Genomic DNA, 12,538 nt, shown 5'->3' with positions numbered 1-12,538 from the left:
GCTGCATGCGCAGTTCCTCCTTCTCTTCCTCCTGTTTTCGTCGTAGAGCCAGCTTCTCCCGATGTTCCGTAGACTTTTGGTGCTCCTCCATGATTTCTGCACTTTGGGAGTCGAAGTTACAAGCTGGGCAGGACAGGACATCGTAATATTCGGTGTCGTCCTGAGCTAGACCAGTGAGAGGGTCGTCTATTTCCTCCATACCCAGCTGGACGTTAGCCAGCTCTTGTTCCAAATCCAGACATCTTTCCTGAAGAGACTTCTTCATGTGTACCTCTGCATCCAGCTTTTTCTGGGCTTTCAGCAAGTCGTTTACTAGCGACCTCATTTGTGATTTTAATACTTCAACTTCCTTTGGAGATTGATTGATCGGACTATGCAATCCCTCTACCGGAGCAGCTGTTTCAGCGGTCTGTTGTTCTACGTTGACGTGAGTCAGCGTACTTTTGGCATCCAAGGGCTGCTCTGTTGCAGTCATCTCAGTCTGTGTTGCCACCTCAGCTCTTCCAATAACCTTTGAGAGCTCTGAACCCCTTTCGTTTGAATATTGAAGTTCATGTTCAAGTTTTTCCCATTTCAGAGTCCTGTCCTTCAGCATATGCAGGAGTTGGCTGACCGTTAACTCCTCTGACATCAGACGTTTTGTGTGCTCCTGCTCCATTTTCTCCATCAGCTGCTTCTGTTGTCTTTCCAGATTCTCCAACTCTATATCAAAGAACTCTTTCGTTGCATTCAACTCTTGCTCACAACGGCGAAGCATTTGTTCTAATTGCTGTTGTAGTTTGAAATGGAGTTGAGTTCGAGCCCGGTGTCCCTCAGAAATGGGCACATCAGTAGACTTGCCAGACTCAGAAGCCACAGTTAAACTATGTTGTTGTTGCTCAGTGGAATTCTGTGCTGAAACTTTGTCTTTTGCACCTGAGTTGGGCTTACCATCATCCGTTCCAGAGTCTGGGCCGACTATCTTCACCGAGTTCTCACTCGTTATTGTTTGTAGGAAATGCCAGTCCATATTCATTTTCCTAATCCACTCCCGTCCTAGTAGTGGAGGACCTCCTTCAGATATCACATATAAGTCCATTATTTGACTGTCTTCGCCCTTGTGGACCACTGCAACCTCTATTTTCCCGATGGGGTACTCTTTGCCCCGTGTATGTTTTCAATATAATCCCCGTATCCTGTAGGGGAATATGTTGGAATAACTTTCCGTAATCTTTCTTATTTATGACCGTCAATGCCGATCCAGTGTCCAATTCCAGTTTTACTTGGACTCCTTCTATCTGAAGAGTGACCCAAATTGTCTGGAGGTCTGCACCCTTACCAGCGTTGAGTACTCTTAAGCTAGCCAGTTCATTACAGCTTAAGCTAGCCAGTTCATTACTGCTAGCGTCTGAATCGGACTCCTGTTCGGTCACCTTGTGTACCTTTGCGTATTTTCCTTGCGGTGACTTCTTGTTGCTGGTCTTCTTCCCTGACCTGCATACTCTAGCTATATGTCCAAGCCTACCACAAGTTCTACATTCTTGGTTTTTAAACCAACACTGGTTCTGATCATGCGTTGTCTTTCCACAACGATAACATTTGCCAGAACTCACACCCAATTTGTGTGCACGGAGCTCCGGTGACCGTAGCTGCATTACCGCCGTGCCTCTCGCTGCGGCTTCGTGTGCTGCTGCCATAGTGACCGCCTTCTCAAGCGTCAGCTCATTCTCCTCGAGCAGTCGCTTTTGTGTATCCTGTTTAAATAAACCACACACAAATTTGTCTCGAAGTGCCTCTGTCAGTCCCGTTCCAAACTGGCAATATTTCGCTAATTTACGCAATTCCAGCAAATAATCAGCATTGCTTTCATGCTGTAGCTGCCTTCTGTCGTAAAATTTAAATCGTTCCGCTAGCATCAGCGGCGTGGGGTTTAGATGATCTTTCAGGACAGTAACAATCTCATCGAACGTCTTATCCGCCGGTTCATCTGGTGATAACAGGTGTTTCAATTGCCCGTATGTCTTCGCACCCATTAAATTTAATAATGTTAGTGCTTTATCAGCCTCACGAATTTTATTGGCCTTACAATAATTTTTAACTCGTTCAACATATATGGCCCAATCTTCGATGTCACTATCAAAGTTGCTAATATTCCCGTGTTTAGGCATTGTAGTACTTTATCAGATTTGCAATTTCTCAGATTTTTTTTTTTTACTGTTATCCAAGATGGCGGCTTCCCGCTCTTGCCGTCGTCCTCCGCCCACAAAATGGCGGTTTTCCCGCTTCTGCCTTCTTCCCCAGCGGTTTTCCCGCGAAAAATGGCGGCTTTCCCGCGCTTCTCGCTCTCCCCGCCCACTTCAATGGCGGTTTTCCCGCGCTTCTCGTCGCTGACTTTCAGCCCGACTGCGGCTCTTATCTCCTGTGCGATCGCTGGTGCGCCGCCCGCCCGAAACGGTTCTCAGCCCTTATCACCGGTGCGATCGCTGGCCCGCTAAGCGCCTCCCGCTTGAAGCGGCTCCCGGCCTCTGGCTCACCCGCTCGGCGGCTCTTGCTCGCTCCCTCCCGGGCTCTGGCTTACCCACGAGGTTATGGAGGCTTCAGGGTCCTAATGCCTGTCGCTTCCAGTCGCTGGAAGCTGTCAGGATTTCTGCTGCCCTTCAGTTTTCAGTGGGGTGTTGAGGATTGGAACCTCTCTTCAACGTCCTGTCTTTGGACGAAGCCGCTGTGGAATAACTGCCGCAGGGTTCGAACCGACTCGTCGCCAGTGTTAAGTATGTGTATTGTATTGAACAATTAACACAAAGACTTAAACGTATAACTCAAACAGGTCTTTACTGGTTGGAGGTAGGGACTATACATAGGTCTTTACTTCATGCCCACAGGCGGGAACTTAGGGGGATCAGTACCCACAGTACTATTTATACCCCTATGGCCAGGAGTGGTACTGCGTATCACTACGCCCAACAAGTAGTGCAGTCCTGTCCATAGGTTCAAAGTAGCACACATATTACATACACAACACCACTCACCCCATTTATGGTTTTCCTTCTTTTCTTCTTGGCTGGCACTACTGACTTTGGGTTGACGGTCCAGCTCCAGAAAACCTTGTAATGGTGAACAGGGATATCAGGCTCTTCCAACACATCCCAGAGGATCCTCGTGGTAATGGTACCATCACTATTTGCAGTAAAGTTGCCGACTCTCACATTGGATGGTGCGGGTGGGGCTGAAGGATCTGAAACCACGCAGAGAGGAAATCAGTGAAAGCTAAAGGTTCAACAGCGCGGTGCCTTTAATTGTCAGCCTCTTTTAAAATCAAAATGCACTTGGAAACTTGATTTAAAACATTCAAGTGTGAAGCATTTAACACATGTTCTGCTTCAGTAAATACAACATTCTGGCCACCCTTGGGAAGTGCCTTTAATTCTCGAGGTGCATATTGAGATTAAAATTTAATTGTAGCCTTCGGCTTGCTGAGGGCAGCTAATTCCTTTTGCTGCTGTTATTGATTGGACTCTCACCCAATATATGAGGATGAAATGCCTGTAAGTGGAGAAGTCTATAAAGCACAACACAAGGTACAGTAAAGTTGGCAGTAATAGGGATAATCTCCTGGTGAGGAATGGTTGGAAAATCATGAATTTCCTATGTGCTTCTGGAATGCCAGGCTCCTGCTGGAGTGTGAAGTCGCAAAATTATTCTTTTAAAGTCTTCCTCCCCTAGCTTCCTTTCTGTCTGAAGAGCAGATCTTGCTTTTTTGGTAGGTTTTTGTCCTCTTCGAGGCCAAGGAGTGCAACTTTTCCACTCTGTCAACATTAAACACTCCAGGTGAAGGAAAGCATGGTCAGCTGCAGAGTGAATCTTTATACTGCCCCAAAATTGTGCCATTTCTCCTTCCTTAAAAGAGCACTCCTTACAGCATCACAGCGACATTTGCCATACCAACCACCCCTGTGGCTTCTCCGAGTGGGAATGCCAATTTAGTACCAGAATTTTGTGGGCCTGCACCCCTTAGAAAGTGGAGTGAGACTCGTTATTTTATAAGGCGGTCAAAATCTGTGGAACATGATCCCACTAGTGCTCACTAGTGCCTTCCAGCACTAACTCTGCTGGAGTTTATGGGGTCAGTGGGAACACATCTCATTAGAAAGCACAAGCACCACTTCAGCTGCATCTCTGGTGTCCACCTGCTCGTTGCTAAATAAAACTCTACCATTCACCTACCCATGGGGGAGGAGGGGTTGTCCAGGCCCTGCCTCCCCCCCACCTCGTCCACCCACAAACTCTGCCCTGCCTCTCCCCCCCCACCCCCTGCCAAACTCTGGTCCCATTCCCCTCAGCCCCTAGAACAAGGAGGATAATCGGGCAGAATTTTTTTTTTTTAAACGTTGCCACTATTCTGGCATCAAGGCTGCTTCGCTGGACTGGATTCCAAAATTGAGGCTGAAATAAAGCTTTATAGAGGACTATGCTTCCTTTCACTTGGCATCCTAGCTGCCACAGAAACACCGGGACCCCTTCCAGTCTCAGGAGCAGGAACTCCCGGCTTAGAGAGTCCCCGCATCTGGATCTCCCTCAGCCATAATTTGGAGGTTCTGCCACCTGCAAGGCGACCAGACAACTCCCAGAAATGGCACGACCAGGTCTCCGCAATTTTCCTTCGGGAATTATGTCGGGAGACTGGCGGAATCCTTGAAGAATTTCAGGGCCCAGATCTTTACAGCAGATAGGAGGAAACTTTCATCCAATCAGTCCGGGTTAGATTTGAACTCACATCTCAGGAGTCTGGTAACCTACTCAGTGCAGAGAGAAATAAGAGGATTAACTTAATCTTATCATGAATTTAGCCTCAAGAATTGAATGAAGAAAATGTGTTAAAAGCAAAAGCTCATTCTTTTCTGGATTGCCTATATGACCTCTTATAATGGGATGTTATTCTTAGGTTACCTTAAGACGTCTTCCTGAATTCAGAACATCTATCTGAGTCTACCACTCATTCAAGCTCCAGCTCAATTTGGAGGCCTCTGAGATCATGCAAGTCTTTTTCTTTCTTTTGGTGGGGCATTTTACCGTGAAGAACAGCTGTTCAGAACGTCTTCAATATCTGAAATTGTTGAACTCGATATCGAGTCCGGAAGGCTGTACAGTGCCTAATCGGAAGAGGAGGTGCTGTTCCTCGAGCTTACGCTGAGCTTCTGTGGAACAATGCAAGAGGCCAAGGACGGTGAGGTCTGAGTGGGAATGGAGCGGTGAATTAAAGTGACAGGTGACCGGGAACTCGGGGTCACCCTTACGGACTGAACGGAGGTGTTCGCAAAGCGGTCACCCAACCTGCGTTTGGTCTCCCCAATGTAGAGGAGACCACATTGTGAGCAGCGAATACTGTATACTAAATTGCAAGAAGTACAAGTAAATCACTGTTTCACCTGGAAGGGGTGTTTGGGGCCCTGGACAGTGGGAAGGGGGGGAGGTAAAAGGGCAGGTGTTGCATCTCCTGCGCTTGCACGGGAAGGTGCTGGGCGAAGGGGAAGGGGTGCTGGGGGTGATAGAGGAGTGGACTAGGGTTTCGCAGAGGGAGCGGTCCCTGCGGAATGCTGAAAGGGGAGGGGAGGGGAAGATGCGTTTGGTGGTGGGATCATGTTGGAGGTGGCGGAAATGGTAGAGGATGATCCGTTGAATGTGGAGGCTGGTGGGGTAAAAGGTGAGGACAAGGGGAGCCCTATCGTGGTTCCAGGAGGGAGGGGCAGGGCAGCTGTTCAGAACACTCATCTCTCAGAAAGCAATTTCTAAGAGCTGTTTTTCTGAGACTTGGTTGGGGAACCAAATCTTCACTTTCACTCAGCTTTATGCGCTGTCCAAAAATACCTTCTCATGAAAAGTCTGAGTTAATAAAAATCTGTATGTCTATTTTCATTGTAGGGTGTTAAGTCTGCTACTTTCAGGTCAAAAATTATTTGAATGTTCCGTGACATTAACCGACCATTAAAATTGGAGAAATACAACTCTTTGGATTTCAGTGAATAAAAACTTTGATGAGCATCCGTGCTATGACTTATGGATTGTGTTGGACATTTGTAAGACAAATGGGTTAAACACGATCCATTGTCATTTACAGTGCATAATTCAAGACTATCATGAGTGATGGTGTTAGGGTTTTCCATTTTAAAGGCTTCCAGATGTCAACAGGGGAGTAATAAGTGAAAACTCAAAACTTATCAGAAAAGGAAAAAGCAATTACTTAAATTATCCTATTGCACCCAAAATCCATTTGTCCCACTCAGAACAGCCGATCTGAGCAGCCCTTAAGTCAACTAGCACTGACAACCATAAACATCATATAAATGAATGAAGTTATCATTTGTTTTTTTTCCCATTATTCTGAACCCATCACAAATAACCGAGAACATTCCCCATTGATGTGGATTGGCAGAAATCTCATGGAGGTGCCTCATTCAACAGCTCCGTGAAATTTGCGAGGCTTCGCAATCGGTTGTTGCTTTTAACAATAACACTGCAGTTTTATAAAAGGGAAAATAATAAGAAAACTTTAAAAAAAACAGAAAATGGCAGTTGAAATCAAGATTTCATAAATACCATATTCCTATTATTGTCGATGCTCTGCTGTGTTCTTTACCTTATGGATCGTGTTTCAGGAATAGAAATGAGAGATGCAATTTATATAACTTATTAGTTGGCACAAAAGCAATCAAGATAAAGGCTTTCAACTAGTTGGAGTATTTTACGCCTTTTACGTACAAGCATTAGGAAAGGGGCCACCTTGAGAATAAACTTAACAAGGTGTTACAAGTCTTGAAACACGACGCCATCTCTAGAATTCCTTTTAAGTATTTCAACAGAGCTATTAAGGGCCCCCCAGCCCTGCAAATGCAAACCTTGGTGCAAACGTATCCCTTGCAATTACAAAACTTTCTTTGCTGGTATCCATATCTTTTCTGTCATGTATCTGCAAACAGGGGTTCTCTGCACATTTCTGGTGTTAAACAGAAAAAGCACAAGTATCCTGAAGGGGTCTGCGGCTACAGTATTCATGACATATACCACTTGCGGGGCGGGAGGGGGTTTCTTCTTTGCACTGTGCGCAATCATAAATGTTCTTTTTAAACAAATTTACAATTTTGTTACACATAGTGCGCAGAGGAAATTTTCCCCTTAGTGATGGTTGTTTTCTGAAATTTGGATAAAGAATTGCTATCAGAGTGCTCTCGAAAACCTAAAGGAATGGCAGTACATCCTATTCAGAGACCAACTGTACTACATTGTAAAACTGTGCTAGTCCCAAATGGCTTTCAAAGGGATTAATGTAGTCAGGACCACTGCCCCTTTCTTTGATTTATATCACTTTGACCTATATTTTCTATTATACAAGATTTTAATATTGAATTCCATATACTTCAATATATTCATTTTAAAAGTGGTACATAATTGCAGCAAATGTGTGAAAATATAGTCAATTCATCTATTATAACAGAAAGCTTTACAGTTTTCCATTCAGACTGACAGTGTGATACATTAATTTTTCCTTGTGTGCAACAAATGCCAGGATAAGGATATCCAACAAATTTCATAATTCCACTTTCCCCCCCCCCCTTTATGCATAATAATTGTAAATCTGAGATCGATAGATTTTTTCCAGCCAAAGGCACCAAGGACTTGGAGCCAAGGCGGGTGGATGGAGCCAAGCTATAGACCGGCCACGATCTCACTGAATGGCAGAACATGATAGAGGAGCCGACTGGCTCACTCCTGTTCCTATGTTCCTTCCTATCAGCATTGACTGCTCTCATTACCATACAGAGCAAGTGCTGAAAATGTTTTATTCTACTTGATTTTTAAACAGTTTGGGGGAGAAATTCACTATCGCCCTGTTCGGGGCGCTAATTTTTAAAAGTTTGAAAAGTTAGCGCCAGGCGCTAACGATTTCAAACTTTTGAAAAATTCACTGTTTGCGCTCCAAGAAGGAAGTGGAGCGCAATCGGCAGCAGGCGAGGTGGAGACTTCAATAGCGCTGCACACTAGGCCGTGCCGCGCTGCCGCATTCAAAGGCTCCTTCTCTCCCTTAAAGGGAAAGGCCATCGCTGCAGGCTCTGCAATAGAAAAAGTACCTACCTGGACCACCAAGGTAGCCGCGACCCCGCGCGATCATCCCAGCACTCAAGCAGAGTGTGGGCAGGAACCCGTGAAAAAAGCGGAACAAGGTACGTTTTTTTTTTACTTACCTCGGCCACCTCGCCTTTAATCATCGCCCCTGAAGCGGCCGGCCGCCTGATGCACGCCTCCTGCAACTGTCGGTGTTTTCAACTGGAGCTGCTGCTGGGGGCGGAAGTCAATTTCGGGTCCGGGGCGCCTCTGGGGCGATGCGGACGCTGATGACGTCATGATCTCCGGGCGGAGGAGATCGGGGCACAATGCAGTTGCACTGCCGCAAAACTCCTGCCGAATATGGCGGGAGTCGATGTCAGTGTCGCGCCTGGTCACAAAGCCATTTGCGTCCCATTAGCACTCACTGGGGGGCGCTAACGGGCGGCGCAAAGGCACCCAATTTCGCCCCCTTTCTGTTAACTGTAAAGGGTTGATGTTTGATATTTGAGCAGTTTCATTATTGTAACATTAATATTTGTTTTAGCGTATAAGTTCATGAATTGAAAACTTTTAAAAATGGTTGGACAGTCTCTAATTGCCCTGGACCTACAGGCAGTCTAAAGGTTAATGTTTAACAGTGCCATTCATAAAGACAATAATGGGATCAAGTGGTTTTCATTGTATACTGTAGATTTACCGAGGATTATGAGCACAGTTGAAAAGAATGCTCCATTCTGGCTAGACTACTAACTATATCCGCCGCAGAAACCACAGTTATTTCAGACACTTTGCTAAATCTGGGAAAATCCACCTGCTTCAGGACTTTTAAGTTACAGCAAAGTGGTGGGGGGGGGGTGGTGAATGATGAAGGCAGCTCTTATCCTTGGCCAAACCCTAGGCTGGTGTGAGATGTAAGGAGTCGTACAAACCTTTTGAGGAGCGGAAGTGTTTGCTGGGAGCGGTGAATCCCCTGGTGCCGTGTACATTAACGGCAGCAACTCGAAACTGATACCACCTACTGGGTCGGATGTCAGGCAGCTGAACTCGCTCTTCTGTGGTCTGGTGGCATAAAAATGTTTTTTTTTGTTTAAATAGTTTTAAGAAATTCAAACTATCAATTTGAATCAAATCAATACCGACAAGCACTACATCTATCTGTGCATGAGGTATATCTGTGGGCACCACTTCGAAACTTTGTTGTGAATGACACTGACTTCTAGCACTTCTCAATATACCTGGCACTGACACACTGGACTTGTGCTATTTTTTCCTAATTTCTCCCGTACTGCCCTATCTAAGGCATTTATACTGCAGTGTGGTTCCACAAGCGTTGAGAACCTCCCAAGAACGCATTATAGCTGGGTATTGAGGGTCAGCAGACTAATAAGAGATGATCTCATTGAAACATAAAATTCTTAAAGGGCTTGACAGGGTAGATGCTGGGGAGTCTAGAACCAGGGGTCACAGTCTCAGAATAAGGGGTCGGCCATTCAGGACTGAGATGAGGAGAAATTTCTTCACTCACAGGGTGGTGAATTTTTGGAATTCTCTACCCCAGAGGGCCTTGGAGGCTCAGTCGTTGAGTATATTCAAGACAGAGATCGATAGATTTTTGGATATTAAGGGAATCAAGGGATATGGAGATCGGGCGGGAAGGTGGAGATGAGGTAGAAGATCAGCCATGATCTTATTGAATGGCGGAGCAGGCTCAAGGGGCCGAATGGCCTACTCCTGCTCCTATTTCTTATATTCTTATGTAATTGACAGTGGAGGGCAGGGCGCCCAAACCCAATCCTATCCTCACTCAATGTGCAGACTCTTTCTAGTGTCACTTGATAGTGATTAGAAGCAAAAACCTTGACTTTTTCCCTCTCTAGTCCAGGGATGCTGAAACCAATTATAGTGCCTTCAGTGTCGTAACGACTGAGATAAGCAATCTCAGTGAAGAACAGGCACTAAACTGAGACTCAGAGGGCACCAGGCAATGTATTTAACCACAGTGCCATAGGGAGAACCTCTGTGGTTTTTTTAAAATATCACATTACAATAGCAAGCTATGAAAGACTAAATGCAATAAAGTGTCAATCAAGATGCTTGCTGGCACTAATAGATTAACAGGCCTCGTCCTTGAATTTCAGAGGTGAAAACAGAGCTGCCTCTCAAACCTGTCTGTCTCTGTGTTTCTCTCACTTTCTCTCTCTCTCACATAGGCAACTAGTGAAGTAGAGTTGGGCAGAAACATGCTGCAGCAGCAGTTACTCAGCCCTGCCCACAGTTAAAATCGAAGCCCGGGCAAAGGCTGGAAAAAAAATTTATTTTTAAAAAAAATCGATTTTTAACACTGAAGATTGTTGATAATAGAATCATAACATTCGCCAGTAAAGGGCATTCGCCAGTAAAGAAAGTAGATGTCACTGCAATACATACATACATATATTTCCTTAAACTCACAAGCTGCAAGTTCTCAAAGGCTGCTGATACGGTTTCACTAGAAGCAGGCTCCAGGAAAGTGCTGCTGTGTGCATTGTCACGAAAGTGCGGGCATACGTCTTTGCATGTAATAGTATTCTGCACTTTAAAATAAAAATCGCTCACTATCCCTTTGGGAATGTTTACAATCGGTAAACTGATTACACTCATTAAACTACACGTTGAGGTAAACAGGACACTTTCCAATTAGCTGACTGCTAATTGGCACCATTTTTCACGAGCTTTTAGATTAACAGAGGTCAGTTTGTTGATTGCCCCCCGTCCCCCCCACCAAGCTTGTGGAAAAAATGCTCCATCTCATAGTCAGCTGAATAGTGCATTTACTGCTGCAAAGTTTCTCTTCACAGTTTTGACTGAAATAACAGTGCAGTTTCCCTAATCTGGTAAACCAAGAACAATCATAAAACATCACAACAAAACACAGGGTAACTGGTTCTACTTGAACAGAGTCATTGACCAGCAGTAAGAGAAATCAAATGGCAGATACAATCCGTGTGCTTGCAATTCACTAACATACATAATGCAACTCTTTAATATTTTGGGACAGCAAGTTACAGATTGAATGAAATCACACCTGTGGTGCCTGCACAGATACCATGTTACAGTCTCTGTTGCATAGTCAGGTTGCCCAGAGCTGTCATCCCGCGCAACACCACTATGCAAAATATTCCAGCTAGGCAGATAAAGTTTTTGTGCCTGCTGTGGCTGGGTTCAATCAGAGGAGAAAAACTTGACTTCACAGGAGTATTGCGTTAGTTAACCATGGTGGACTTCAAGCTCGTGTACAGGTACAAAAAGTGCACAAAAAGACTAATGCAATGTTGGCCTTTATCTCCAGGGGTTGGAATTTAAAAGTGAAGAATTCACGAAGTGATGCTTCAGTTGTACGGAGCCTTGGCCAGACCCACAGCTGGAGTTTTGCATTCACCAAACCTCAGGAAAGAGATACTGGCCTTGAAGGGGGCACAGCACAGATTCACTAGAATGATGCTGGGGCTTAAAGGGTTCAATTATCACGGTTGTATAAACATGGCTTGTATTCCCTCAAGTTTAGAAGGTTGAGGGGTGATCTAATCAAGGTATTTAAAATGATTAAGGGTTTCAATAGAGTAGGTAGAAAGAAATGATTTGCACTGGTGAGGGAATCGACAACAAGAGGGCAAAATCTCAAAATTAGAGCTCGGCCATTTAGGAGTGAAATTAGGAAGCACCTTTTCACACAAAGGGTAGTGGAAATCTGGAACTCGCTCCCCCAAAAGGCTATGGATGCTGGGTCAATTGAAATGTTTAAGCAGAGTTTGGGGCTATTTGAGTGCAATCTTCTAATTGCTGACCTGTGCTACTGTTTGCCAGTTGGAAGCATCGTCTTCGCTGGGATGGATGCCATAGTTCCATCTTCGATGCATCACGTAGATAACTGGTTCAACAGAAATGTTGAACTTCGACGACCATTTGATCTCCAGATTTCCAGGTTGTAACTCTGCAAAACTTAATTCCTTTCTGGGCTTCAGTGGGACACCTGACCAGAGGGTACAATAGGAGGTCATCATTAGAGCAGTTAAAGTACACAGGTAGCGATGCAGAAAATATTCAGGTACATATAGAGAGAAAGACAAAGACATATAAATGAATACAGAGAAAATAAAAAACAAAGAGTGACAACAAAAAGATCTCCATTTTTTTTTTACTTTGTAGCTGAGCTTTTCATACAACTCTCCTTCGGAGGGAAACTACTCAAGATCCAGGTAGTGCATTAAATGAGAGTTAAAATCATTACCCTTTTTTTAACACACCTGCACGAATGCCCAACTGTACCCTAAGAAACTTGGGTCTGTTAGTAGCATAACTGAGTGGTCAATTGAAAAATATCTATAAAAATACTGCTGAACTAGTTAAACAGCACAACAACGTGCATTTATATAGCACCCTTAATATTCTGAGGCACTTCACACTTCCAAGCAGTAGAAGA

The 12,538-nt window shown here is 44.8% G+C and overlaps 1 protein-coding gene across 2 annotated transcripts in view; it reads right to left on the bottom strand.

Moving 5' to 3' along the window:
* Positions 1–12,538, bottom strand: part of anos1 (anosmin 1) — a 308,406-nt gene that overhangs the window by 36,603 nt on the left and 259,265 nt on the right. For both annotated transcript variants that reach the window (XM_085999449.1, XM_085999450.1), the window contains exons 5-7: positions 11,904–12,088; positions 9,009–9,138; positions 3,009–3,214 (exon numbers count right to left, since the gene is read on the bottom strand). In XM_085999449.1, the coding sequence (XP_085855575.1) occupies positions 3,009–3,214; positions 9,009–9,138; positions 11,904–12,088 (521 nt within the window). The remainder of the gene's footprint in view (positions 1–3,008; positions 3,215–9,008; positions 9,139–11,903; positions 12,089–12,538) is intronic.

The sequence above is a fragment of the Somniosus microcephalus genome, chromosome 10, assembly GCF_052327205.1.
Source record: "Somniosus microcephalus isolate GS21.2 chromosome 10, FLI_Smic_1.0, whole genome shotgun sequence".
Lineage (NCBI taxonomy): Eukaryota > Metazoa > Chordata > Chondrichthyes > Squaliformes > Somniosidae > Somniosus > Somniosus microcephalus.
This window is presented reverse-complemented; position numbering and strand designations above follow the sequence as displayed.